Source organism: Monodon monoceros, unplaced genomic scaffold, assembly GCF_005190385.1.
Source record: "Monodon monoceros isolate NGI ecotype Baffin Bay Population unplaced genomic scaffold, NGI_Narwhal_1 Super_Scaffold_11, whole genome shotgun sequence".
Taxonomy (NCBI): domain Eukaryota; kingdom Metazoa; phylum Chordata; class Mammalia; order Artiodactyla; family Monodontidae; genus Monodon; species Monodon monoceros.
The window spans coordinates 53,795,951-53,810,304 of NW_021703767.1; the positions used below are offsets into that span (position 1 = coordinate 53,795,951).

The 14,354-nt window shown below is 38.4% G+C and overlaps 1 protein-coding gene across 1 annotated transcript in view; it reads right to left on the reverse strand.

Moving 5' to 3' along the window:
- The window catches only part of LOC114890266, a 458,648-nt gene that overhangs the window by 382,819 nt on the left and 61,475 nt on the right, over nt 1-14,354 (reverse strand). Inside the window, exon 3 of the mRNA XM_029213703.1 lies at nt 8,646-8,707. Within this exon, the coding sequence (XP_029069536.1) occupies nt 8,646-8,707 (62 nt within the window). The remainder of the gene's footprint in view (nt 1-8,645; nt 8,708-14,354) is intronic.

Consider the following 14,354-nt stretch of genomic DNA (forward strand, 5'->3'; position numbering starts at 1 on the left):
TGTGTGTGTGTGTGTGTGTGTGTGTGTGTGTGTGTGTGTGTGTGTGTCCTATGTATTTCAGAGCAAAAGTGAGCCAACAGCATAGAGCAATGGATGCATATAGATAACAAGCCACCAGTGGGTACCACAAATGTGGGAAGCAGACCTCGTGGGTCAAAACAAGGACATAAGAATACGGAGGAACAGTGCAGATGAGATGGAGCCTGCCTCTGAGGTGCTCCTAACGCTCATGACCTTACTTTTCAAAGTTCCAGTTAATGGAACAAGGTGAAAGCAATTCAAAATATAAGGAGCTTGGCAGCATGGCTGAGGTAGCAGGTCACCCTGATGTGCTGCTGGCTTAAATTTATTAGATGCTATTTTCTTTTAAGTCAACTTCTTAGCATAACTTATGCTCAGAGTTCTTGTAAGAAGTGGTCTATAGAAACAAAAGAATGGCAAACGAGTCAGTATAATACAATTTTGCAATAAAATCCCAAACAAGGGACTTCCCCGGCGGTCCAGTGGTTAAGATTCCATGCTTCCACTGCAGGGGCACGGGTTCGGTCCCTGGTCTGGGAACTAAGGATCCTGCATGCCGCGTGGCGGTGGCCAAAAAAAAAAAAAAAAATCACAAGCAAAAAGCAATTCCTTAGAATTTTTAATGTAGGACCTCTGTTGGCAGAGTTGATCAACCCAGAGATTACCTATGCATACAAAGAGATAAATATATAATGAAATTATGTTGGAAAGATATGTCTGAGCCAGTAATCTAATCATTCTGTAGATGCTACAAATTATGACTTCACAAGCACTGTATTTGCAATTGGTTCCCTAAAAAGAAAAGAGAGGCTTTGATGGTGATGGTCTGGTTGAGAAGGGAGAAGTTGAACATATCCTTATTTAAATATTACAATGTCATCTCTTCAATGAGGCTTTCCCTATACACTCCTATAGAAAACAGATGCCCAGCACTCACTCTATCACAGAACTTGTATATGCATTAATTACGTCTCTTAATTTTTTACTTGGTTATTTTCTTTTTCACCCAATGGAATATAAGGTCCATGAGACAGAGGATAGTAACGATTTTGAAAGACCACACAGCATAAAGATTAAGAGCACAGATTTGAGAACTAAACACTAGAATTAGAGTCCTGGGCACATTGCTTAATGTCTCTATGTCTTGGTTTCCTCACCTGGAAAATACAGTTAATAACAGGACTAATACACTTTAAAATATATAATAACAAATATATATTTTATAGATATTAACCACTATATAAGTCTTAGCTTTTATTGTTTATGTTCACCACTTTCCTCAATGCCTAGAACAGCAAATGAATGGATAAATATTCAAACACACATGTACACATATACATTCTGCACATCCTAACTTTCTACTGAAATGTGGAATATTCATAACCAGGTGTTTACTTTTAAATAATTAAAACTGTTCAAAGTACCTGTATATGTCAAATATATACAAGTAACATGCAGTGTTACTGTGAAGCTCAGAACTGCATTTGGCACCACAAGGACCCATGCTTCAGCCAAATTCAAGGCTTCCCAACCAGTGGTCCTCAGAGTTACTGCAAAGCATCTTCAAGTCCACAGTGCACGAAGAATAGTTGATTGACTACATAAATCTGTCTTGCATTTCTTTGACTATCTTTCAGATATATGCATTGTAATTAATAAAATATGAATGCATTTAAAACTACTACTGAGTTCAACGGAATTAGCATTGTTTTGTAGTTCCTCATTGTTTTGTAGTTCCTTCATTATCTTAAAATTCTTTGGCAATTGATTCAAAAAAATACAACTAGTGTCTTTGGGGATTCTGAAAAGTTTGACATTTAAATGGGAATCTTAAACGTGGAAAGGTTGAGAATCACAGGTCTAGGTCATGCTGCACCACCAAAATGTCATCTTGCCCTCCCCAAGCTCCCCGGCAAGCAGCAAAGGGCACTTGAGTCAAGGAATACACAGACTAGAAGTGCTCCTGTTCAGCCTTCTCATCTAAACTGCTCTAGGCATCATTGCCTGAGTTTGTCTACATTTGTGAATTCTGTTTCAGCAGAAAGGTCAGGCCTTTGCTCAGAAATAGCTTAAACCATTGTGGATGAAACATGCCTTCTTTTTTAATATAGTTAAGTTGAGACTGAGAGAAGATAGTAGACCATAAAACTCACACCGTTACAATGTTTCAAAATTTCAGTGGTGTCTTTCTAAATATTTACCTCCATCGAGAGGCTTCTCAAGCAGGTGATAAAATATTAGTATCTTCACCCATTAATCATCCATAATCACTACAGCCACATTTCAACATCCCTGCCATAAGTACAGATGCCTGGACCCTGTGAGAGACAGTGGAGGGAAATGATGAAGATGGGAAACATGATAAAGCAATTGTGGAACTCCTATATCAAGAGGAAGGCTTTGATGTCCCACTATATTACAGTTTTCTGGAAATTTCTAAATAAAGAATACTACTATCAGGAAGACATAAGCTCTGTGTTACCCTCTTTCTGTCTATAAGCATAATAATAAAAGATAATGTAGCAGTCCTTCAGTTATTTGCACCATGACCAGTGGTGGAGATACAGCACAGGCAGAACCAATGCTGTGGGTTCATGAAATCTCATTTCATTTTTCTTCTGAAAATGCAAGAAAACCACATTTCCAAATTGCCCTTGCTATTAGGTCAGGGCTGTATGATTAGTCCATCTAGCAAGATGTAAATGGAATTCATACATGTAAATTCTAGTCAAAAGTTAAGGGTGGGTATATATCCTCTGCCCACTCTCTTCTGAAACCATTTAAGACCTGCTGCTAAATTTCACATGAATAAGAAACAGGGAATTCCCTGGTGGTCCAGTGGTCAGGACTCAGCACTTTCACTGCGGAGAGCCTGGGTTCAATCCCTATCCCTGGTCCAGGAACTAAGATCCCACAAGCCATGCCATGCGGCCAAAAAAAAAAAAAAAAAATTCCATATTACATCACTGTTACTGCATGTTCTAATTTGTTACACTGCATATCCTTGCCTAACCTAATACACAGTGTGTTCTAAAGAAGTTACTTTCCCAATTAAACTGAAGATTAGTTATTAAACAGAAGTACATTGGCTTTGGAGCTTGATAAACTTGGTTTTAAATACCAAGTTTACATCTTATGATTGAGATCTTTAGAAAGTTCAATGACTTCTAAGTCCTAATATGCTTTTTCTATAAAATGCATAGAATATCACATGCTATGCAGTTTTACTATACAAAGTACTATACAAAGTACCTTAGGTAACTAAACAAGTGAATAAATTTGTGAGTGTATGTATGTGTTTACACTCCTTGGAGTACAAAAACAGCTCAGTGAATATTAATTTCATGTTTTGTATTATTTCTAAAAAATATAATTTGACTAGAAATGAATTAGATGCTTAGAATAAAAGTTTTAAGGATAAAAGGAACCTGAATCCATCCCTTTATTTTGCAGATGGGGCAAAATGAGATAGAGGTTAAGTAAATAGCATTGCCTACAGTGAAATGCTCTTCTTTCCATCATACTATCTGCTGTTGAGTTAGATGTAATTAGAAAGTATTAAGAAATGTCATAACTTACTTTCCTACATATTAGATGCCACGGCATCAAAATGTGGAATTGAAAGAGTTATTCATCTGCAAGTTTTATAAAATATAACTCCTCAGTCTTGCCCAACCATGTGGAAATAAGAGGCACAGATGTTTCGAGCAGTGTCAAGGATGGTGACAGTGAAGCAGCGGTCTTTCCTCTACCCAAAGCCAACTGGCTTCTGTATAAACTGACTGTACAACTGTGGCTTCATTCGTGAATACTTAAGTTAATTTGTACAGTAATGTAGCAGAGAGGTTCAGAGCATCAATGCCTACCAGGTAGACTTTGGCCCGAATTCCAGTTTCACCACCCTCCAAGTCTAGGGCCCTAGGCAGTTTAACCGCTTGTTAGCTCTCCGTTTCCTTATCTGTAAAATCAGGATAAGAGTATTTGCTACAAAGAAGTTTTCTGAGTATTAAAAGAGTTAACGTTTGTAAAATCATTTAATACAATGTCTGACAACTAGTAAGCACACACTAATGATAATTATCATGATGTGCAGAAATCCATTCCTCTCAGTACACTGTAATCACGCAATGGATATACCTGCATATAAATATTCATACCCACATATATATTATGAATGAAAACTTGTTACATCTGCTAAATCACTTACATTTGTACCTCTATGGAAATGTTTGTAATTGAGTTACCACAGAGAATTTCACATTTGCAAAGCATGAATGGGATCTGATATTATATAACACAAATTAAAGATTAAAATTTGTAAAAAACGGGGCTTCCCTGGTGGCACAGTGGTTGAGAGTCCGCCTGCTGATGCAGGGGACACGGGTTCGTGTCCAGGTCCAGGAAGATCCCACATGCCACGGAGCTGCTGGGCCCGTGAGCCATGGCTGCTGGGCCTGAGCATCCGGAGCCTGTGCTCCGTGGCAGGAGAGGCTGCGACGGTGAGAGGCCCGCGTACCGCAAAAAAAGAAAAAATTTGTAAAAACGGAATTTCAAAAGATATTTACAATGTTAGTATAGCCTCTTTTTTTTTTAAATAAATTTATTTATTTTATTTATTTATCTTTGGCTGCATTGAGTCTATGTTGCTGCACGTGGGCCCTCTCTAATGGCAAGCAGGGGCTACTCTTCGTTGTGTAGGCCTCTCCTTGCGGTGGCCTCTCTTGCTGCGGAGCACGGGCTCTAGGTGCGCGGGCTCCAGTAGTTGTGGCGCGCAGGCTTAGTTTAGCTGCTCCGCAGCAGCACATGGGATCTTCCTGGACCACGGCTCAAACCCATGTCCCCTGCCTTGGCAGGCAGATTCTTAACCACTGAGCCACCAGGGAAGTCCCAGTATAGACTCTTAAAGCAACTCATTAAATAGCAAATTTCCTCTCTGCCTTCTTATGTACAATATAACCAAATTTCACATTTTATCAATTACTTAGAATTATCATTATATTAATTATACATGCCATAGCTGCTCCTGATGTGGGATATAGGGAGTAAGGGGTATGGATTTAAAGACATTCTCAGACACTTGCTTTCTATATAAAGTAGATGATTAGCTTGCTTTTTGCTCATCTGCATTATTCTTATGAAATTGAATATGTTGAGCTGTTTGTCCTTCAGGGCAACAGAACACCACGAACTTTTTGAAGAATAGATTAATAAATTAAAGAGTGAAGTAATCATCCCTGAACCGCTTTACTTGCCTGCCAGAAAAATTATCTTCTTTGCTTGTGCTTCCAGTATCTTTTGAGTTGTCAGCACCATTCAAAACATTTAAGATTCCACCATGCATGTCATTTCAGATCGCCTGTGTTGTTTCTCATACTGTCCTCTCCATGCCCGAACCAAATGAACAAACTTGGCTGTATAATTTTGAATTAGGGTCTGCAATAACTGTCAGCCCTGTAACAGGTGTGAGTTCCAAGATGCTTTTGTGCCTACAGAGCTGTTGCTTTCTCCACCCGAATGGAAAACTGTTTCAAGCCCTGATTTATATGCCAGTTTTCTGACTAGGATTGGATCTGGCTTCTCAGTTTCAACAATCATAACAGGGTTCTAAAACAAGCCTACTTTCCCTAGGAGTTGGACCCTCTGTCCCTCCTGCCAACAGCTGGCTGGAATCCTGCTTCAACCCAGATGGACTCCCACACTCCGGAAACCACACAACCCCCATCCACCTGTCTCCATGGCACTACTGCAGGGAAACTCAGGCTGAGGGGCCCCCACCACCTGATTTTGAATCTCAGGATATCAATTCAAGTCCAGATGGAGAACAAATTTGCTGCATCAACTTGGATCCCAAATCCGATTCCTGCCACCATCCTCACAGGCAAACCCTCTGCTGAGAAGGTTTCCCTAGTCCTGGCACTGCCTGTTTCTAACTTGTTTTTCTCTTGCTGCAGGCCAAACAATTGAGGATTCATCATGTCACATGACCCATCCTACAAAGTTTATTACAATAAATACCTTTGGCAGCCTAATGCTCTCCTTCTCTCTGGCATCTTTCATTAATACACTGTCAATGAAAAGTACCCTCAGATGTACCCAGTACTTTTCTAGGATACTTTGGGCTCATTACTAATGCCTCACCAACAAAATAAAAAGAGATTCTCTACAGCTATGATACTGAGTTAAAACAATGAAATTTGTATAGTTTATGCTGTATAAAGTCTGTTTGTGACACACTGTATTAGTTTGCTCCACCTACCATAATAAAATACCACACACTGGGTGGGTGGCTTAAGCAACAGAGATGTATTTTCTCACAGTTCTAGAGGCTGGAAGTTCAAAATCAAAGTGTTGGCAGGTTTGGTTTCTCCTGAGGCCTCTCTCCTTGGCTTGCTGACGGCTGCTCTCTTGCTGTATCCCAACATGTCCTTTTCTTTGTGCAAGTGCATCCCTGATGTCTCTCTCGTGTGTCCAAATTTCCTCTTATAAAGGATACCAGCCAGATTGGATTAAGGCTCACCCTAATGGTCTTATTTTAAATTAGCTGCCTCAACAACAAGGACCTACTTATGTAGCACAGGGAACTATATTAAATATCTTGTACTAACCTATAATGCAAAAAAATTCTGAAAAAAGAATATGTATATGTATATATATACATATAGATGTGAATCACTTTGCTGTACACCTGAAACTAACACATTATAAATCAACTAAACTTCAATTTAAAAAAAAAATAAATAAATAAAATCAATAGCCTCATTAAAGGCCCTGTCTCTCAATACAGTCGCATTCTGAGGTACTGGTGGTTAGGGCTTCAACATATGAATTTCAGAGGGAAGGTGGGACAATTTAGCCCATAACACATGAAATAATAACCTCTTCACAAGGTCTTAGTATACTGCTTTGAAGAATGAGTCACCCATAGTAGACCTCTTTTAGAGGTTATTAAGTGGCTGAAAAACTATTTCAAACTTTTAATCTTGACCTCACTAGGAACCTGTGAGATAATACTCACAGGCAAAATGAGTAAAATTTTACCATCAAATCTGACTTTCTGAAATGGGCTGGACAATAGTGAAAATAGTTACTGTACTTGATAAACCTCTAGTCTCTAAGTTGTCTTTAAATGATGCTTCAGAAACAAATATCTTGGTCTATCCATGTACTAGTATGTTTTGCTTATACTACAATTATATTCCTTTAAATGTTTTAATGAACATTTCAAATTGCCAGATGTTTTATGTCATGCTAGCCTGGAGTATGGACAAAGATAAGATGGCTCCTAGTAGCGGTGTGTTCACGAACAACTACCACTGGTATAAAATTTGACAAGATCTGAGAAAAAAAGACTCATTTTTTTTTTTTTTACTGATAAAATGATCAGAAAATGGTCACTATTCAAAAACAAATTCTATGTAAAGACCCATTTTCATTCTGTGGTTTTTAAGGATTGAGTTTTCTCCCCACTGGCTATGCCACTTGGAAATGCCAGTTTCCCATCCCTCAATTCAATCCTTCCCATTAGGGCACTGGCTAATCTTGGATGTGGAAGCATTTTAGAATCCACACAGTGGGGAGGCTCCTGTAAGGCAGCTGGCACTGCTCAGCTGTGTCTGTCACCACTGCCATGCAGGCTGCAGGGATACCTGCCTGGCACACAGCCCACTGGGGACCAAGAAGAAGCGGGGAGCCCGCACTGCTGGCTCTTCTCTCCCACGCTGTTCCTGAACCTTGCTCCATTATTAGTGCTGCTCCCAGCTCCTGGGCTCTCCTGTTCCCACTGCTCCTATCGTTCCAGCTCTCTGCTGGGCTCAGCTTCTCTTTTTCTTTCCATCCTCAGGCTGCAATGAACATTTTCATAACAGAACTTTGCACCCTGGTGAGAGTCTATCTGTAGAACAGATTCCTTGAATTGGACTTGTGGGGAATGCTCGATACTTTTTTAATGTGTAAAGAAGAAGCAAAGGTGATGCACTAAGAAAACCCTTTGCTTTCCCATCACTGTTGAAAGAGCACAGGTTTCTATATTATTCTAAGTTTTGTTAAGAGCATTTGTGGCCATGGGAGGGGTGAGAAGCAGAGAAGAGTCCAGAGAGGAAGAAGAGAAGGAAAAGAGAGAAAAGAAGGTGAGAGGGAACTGGAAGGTTTTCAGGCAAATGAGGGGAACAGTTGGTAGGGAGGAAAAAATGTAAACTATGTCCAAGCACAGTGACGTTCACTTCCAAAATTAAAATTGTCTGCTGGTTATGGCTGAAAACCCACAATTCTTTTTTTAATCTTATTTTCACCATCATAGTCTTCTCAGGCTGACATAATTACCTTTTGGGGTTTCATCAGCATTTGGCAAAATTACAGCATCTCAATTTCAAAAACGTTTTATTTCCAGAAAGGAATCTAAAGCCTCTTATGTTTTAACACATGGCAGGTGGTTAGCTGTTAACAACTAACTTCTTACCTAAAGAGTGACACAATTAACGCAAGCATGTTACGTTCCCATCACTGGATGTTATATCACTAATTTTATTTTTTAGAAATCAGGCTTCATTTAATAATAAACTAACATTTGAAATTATTATTAGAATCATGGCAAATCTACCCAAGGTTACCTTTCACGGAATAGCTACCTGTTGTTCTCAGTAGGTTTTGCTCTGCAGCAGGTGACAGATGGTCCATGTGAGGATGAACACTGGAGAAAAGAAAAAGGAAAAATATCAAAGCGGATATACTGTGTCTTTTTTGAAAGTAATTTATCTTTTGATTTCATGTTCACATAAGGAGGCAAAAATTTATGGCTATCCTGTGGTAAGTGTGGTAAAGTAGCAGGCTCCTGATCTCAGTGATGATGCTGGGCAGGGAATGGCTCATTGTGGCTGCAGAGGAACAGGTGGTCCTTAGATTTTAGACTCAGAAGTTTAATTGTATCAGCTCAGTTGGGGAGATCAGGCCTTGGCAAAGAGAGAAAATGTAACCAAGTTCTGAATAGGCTGCTTTATAAACCTGTTGCCAGTTGGTTAACTTACAATGAGAAATATACTTTTGAATGAAAGAATAGTTTTCTCCAGAATGAAGCCTTTAAAACTATATGTATTTACCAAAATGCAATTATATGAGCTTGGACTCAGAGCAAAGGGGTTAACATGATAAAAACAACAGCACCTGCTCACAGAGTACAGTCTCTGTCACAGCTACTCAACTCTAACTTTGTAGTGTGAAACAGCCATGGATAGGGCAGGTAAAGAAATGGGCAAGGCCATTTCCCACTATAACTTCATACACCAAACAGGCAGCACGCAGGCTTTGGCTTTGGCTCGGGTCTGCACTACAAGTCATATGCATGATCATATATGAGAGATTTATCACAACTCTGCGAGGTTAGCGTTATGTATTCCATGGGTGAAGAAACTGAGGCTCAGAGAAATTAATCGACTTATTACCTGAAGTGACACAGGTAATAATGCTAATGCATTTTTCAAACCAGGACTTGCTATTTCAAGTCAGATTCTGTTGCATCAAAGTTGGCTACTCTGGAGGTAATTCCACTGAGGCAATAGTAAAGTCATTTTTCTTTTCTTAATTCAAAATATTTGTATCGGTTGAAATTATCATTTTCCCAAGAGAAACACCAACATTTTAATCCTCAAACTCCATTATTTTTCTAAACTCTGTGAAGATTTTAATATTTACTCACTGTGATTGAGCTGCACAAAGAAAATAGCTTCTTAAATTCTTTAAATCTGCATTTATTTTTTTCACAACCTCTAACCATGGGTAGGAAGATTTTTTTTTTTTTCAACTGGTCAGTTAAATTATTTCTGCCTCTTCTTGTTTCAACAACCATTATTCAGTCTTTCCAAAGTTCAACTTCCTATTAGGGCTTTTTAAAATTTGCCTCTTTCACAGAATTTAGTCTTTTAAGGTAAACGTCCAGTCTTTCAGATTTACCCCCTTAGTCCTCTCAAGTTTATATGAGTGTGTGAGGGGGTTTGACCTTGTCCTCATAGAAGTAGGTGATGGACACATGAAAGGATGGTGGAGAGATTCATTCCTCAGATCCATGAGGTATCACCTGGATCTCTATATTCTCTTATACAGAATATATGGAGTAGTCTCCTCCCCAGACTGGTGACTGCTGATGGGCAGGTGGCTGGACCAGGCTTTTGGGGTGACATGCTGGCACCACTGCTAGGACCCATAAGGACTTTTCACCCAGTCTCAAGTCCTTACCTATGGTGACCACTCTGTCTTGATCCCTGGTCTCTGCTACCTGCCAGCAATTTCAACATCTCTTCATCACTTCATTGGAGAAATTCTGGGATCCCAGAACACCGTGCAGACCATCTACCTAGCTGCCTTACAGCAAGTATATGCATAACCACTCCATGCCAAGCTGGAAGCATCTGAGGGATAGAGGCTCAAAGACTTCCATTCAGTCTTGCCAGGGAAGCATGACCAGCCTGAATGGACTCAGGCCCCGCATACCCATGTGAATATATCAAGTCAACTCTTTTTTTTTTTTCAAATTTAGGCAGATAGTAAGAGCCCTTATTCCTCATCTACTCACCCTCCTCTCTGTCCTCTCCTCTGCCTTCCTCTCCCCACAAACTACCAAGACAAGCAGCAGTTTTTCTCTCCCTCTCTCTCTGCCCCTGCTTGATAAGGACCACCTGAAAATGGAACTCTGCAGTCCAGTTTCATCAGCCTCACTCATGTTATGCTTCATGAAGAAATAAAATAATGTAGAAAATCCTCTGTTTTACCAAAGCCAGGCTTTTAAGTCTATTGTCTTCTATAAACTTCTATCTGTATAGTGTCAGAAGCTGAATATTAATTCGCTCTCTTTGATTTCTTCTTCTGGCATTCTTAATCCCTACCTTAGATAGACTTCTAAAATTGGCTAGGAAATTGAATGTGGATATCACACACAGACACATTTAAAAAATATAAATTCTATTATATACCATTACAGTATAATATTAAGTTTCCATATTCCTAAAACATTTTTCATTGTTCATACTTTAAGTTGTTTGCTTCCTGAAGACCCAAAGAAATAAACCTGTATTTATTTCCAAATGGAAAGTTGTACTTCAGAGAGAGTACAACGTTTGAAAATTTATGGATTCTTTTAACAGCAATAATAGAGAACTGCACATTTTCACGTTTTCAGTAGACTGTATTTGTACCCTAGTCCTCATTCCATAGACTCCTGCAAGTAAGAGAGACTTCTGCAGGTAAGAGGAAGGGTGTGTCTAGAAACTATTATGTAAGACAGCCCGGGCAGCATAATAAGAAGTTCATTTGCGGCCTTTATTAGAATTCCCACACCTTAGAACCTAGATTAGAATTCAAGCCACTGAATTAACACATGGCACTTCCATAAAACCTAAAAGGCAAAATTTCAAGTCTCTGAGGGGCACGAGGTCTTAACTTCTTGTGGTAAGAACCTCCTAACTTTCTAGAGTCAAAACTAAAATAATTTCCTCCTACTCATGGCATCACAACAACCATCTTCTCTGATCCACTCTATCATTTGACTATTTTATAGGTAGAAACTTTACTCTGTAACTTTAATTTTTCAAATCCCTTTTCTGAAAGCATGTTAATTTAACCCACTAATGCTTTATTAAATGAATAAACCAAGTATAATCCCCATGTATAAATGAGGAATCACACGCATGTTTTATGATATATCCATGTGCTACAAAGAACTAGAATTAGAATAGTTCCCTAAGTTTTAGAAGAGTTCACTGCCATTATCACAAATCATTCATCTTCGTACATTGCTTCCACAATTTGTCAGTTCACCACATAAAGAACTATAATAAAGAGTTATTAAGTCTGCTCTTATCTTTCTCTTTCCAAGCCCAATTTCACTGCTAATGTAGGGGATAGAACTATTACCTTATATGCTAAAAATTTTATAATTTTATTGTGGAGTTTTCTTTGGGGAGTCATGTGACTGTGTTATATTCAAATTTGTGTTATGAGGTGTGGTAATGAGGGGTTTCTTCTCGTTATATTTCTAATTAAAGTTTTCTCTATAGCTCCTTTTTTCTGACCCTTTGATCATTTTTGTGATATCTGAGCCTTTCCAACATTCCTATTAATTAGATAAACTCAACAGTCTAATAATGTTTTGAATATTGCTTCATATTTTGCCCAAATATGCGGACTAATCCCTGATTTTATTTTTCCTTTATTACTCTTTTCCTGCTTGCTTTTGAGATGCTTTTGTTGGACTGTCCATTAATTTCTACACCAAACTTTATCATAAACTCACATCTCACATCATATGTTTACTCCTGAATTTACATCTTTCACTGTATCTTGAAAATAGAACCAACTATTTTAAAATTCTGGAAACAAAAGATACGACATCAACATTACACTTAAGCTATCAATGATTAAGTTATTTTTGGCTTAATTCAAATTACGGTATTTGGAGAATTCATGTTGCAACACAAAATTTTTGAATCTGTGTATGTAGAATGACATATCAAATACACTGTTTTTAAGACAGTTAAGTGTCTCCTGGTCATGAGATACAAGAAATACACAGTTAGCAAGTGTTACTTGCTATTGACTAGCTAAACTGCCTTACTAAAGTGCCAAGAAGAACAGTAATTTCTTGGGAGCAAATAGAGTTGCACAGAAAGAAATTCCACTTTCTGAGGAATTCTAAACACTTTTAGACCCTGCTGTTCTTAACAAGATACTGAAACACCTGACCCATCTCTCACTCTATTCCATAGTCCTTCTCAGGAACTAGGACTTATGAGGTGAGATAGCACCTGCCTTTTTCCCACCTTCTTTTTAGAGTTCTTTTGCACTTCCCACAGTAGTGCATCCTTTCTGCCTTGTTAATCACCTCAGACTACTCAAGCAGACAAAGCTCTCATCTTCTTAGTGAACAATGGGTAAGCATTAACTGGAATTACATGAATATTTGTGTTCATTTTTTCTATGAAAGCAAAAATAGAGGCGGTCTTTTCCACCACTAAACTGCCAATGCCTAGCACAGTGTCTGGCTGTGTGACATCTACACACGTTTGTTACATGCTTCACATAGTGATGCTATTCACATGCAGAAGAGACTCCTCGAATTTTCAAAAGATTAATTTTGATTCATATATACATGTATATGCTCTATGTTCCTCTTTTAATAAAACCAGATGTTTTTATTCTTAACATTCTCAACATTCTCATTTGTAAAATCTCTCTTACCTTTCTTTCCCTTGATGATATGATTTTATAAGCTTGCTGATTCAGACTCATGCCAGTTTCCGTTTTCTCATCAACAAAATGGTGAGCGAACAAGAAACAACCTCTTCCTCACAGTATGGTTATGAGGATTAAATGCAACAATACGTACAAGGCATTGCCCCGGAGTATATTTATTCAAAATGCCTGTAGGGCATTCCCAGTGCTCGATAAACATCAACTGCCTTTTTTCTCCTTCTCGTTTTATTCCAGCTACAAAAGGAAATGCCATCTTTTCTACAACTATCTCATTAAGGTAAAATGAGATTCTCTATTTAAACAAAGCCCTTCCTTACCTAAGAAAGTAACCAAAGTCGCCCGGTTGTGCTAAACACACACAGCAGTTGTGTAGGTGATGGAGAGCTGAAGTCAGTTCAATAAATCATGAAAGAATACAAAGTTTAACAAAGAAGAGTTTAATTGGAAACTGTAGTACCTCCATCTGCTCTAGCATCTTTTACTGAGTCCCAATTATTACTGCCTGAGGCAGATAAGCTTTAGACTAATCTGAATGAAGTGAGATGTGACATTAATTGTTACATTTGAATTCTTACTAGATTAGAAATTGTGCAGCTACACACATGGCACATAACAACTTCCAGGTCCTCTTTTTCTTTTCTTTTCTTTTTTTTTTTTTTTCTATTTTCAAGAGATTATTCCATCTAGGGTGTTGCTGTGCTATTAAAAAGTAAAACTTGCATAGGATAAAGTGTTCCCTGAGACTTTGTTTCATGTGAGAGAAAGGGATATGGGCTCTACCAGACTAGTAACAGCCAGATGCAGTTCGTGTTTACCTTCTCAAATGCAGATTACAGACAGATTACTGTCTTTTGCCATGAAAAGAAAAAAACAAAACAAAAAAACCTGTCTTTGGAAGAACTGATCTCCAGGAACAAAAGTAAATTCAGACAAAAGGGAAAGTTAACCAACATTTAGAAAGCATGAGGTCAGCCACAAAACTCTATTGGTAGGAATTATTATTCATATTTAATAGATAAATAGGCTCATGGAGGTTAAGTGGAAGTCACACAGCTAGCAAATGGATGAGCAGAGATTTAAATTCAGCTGGGTTGGGT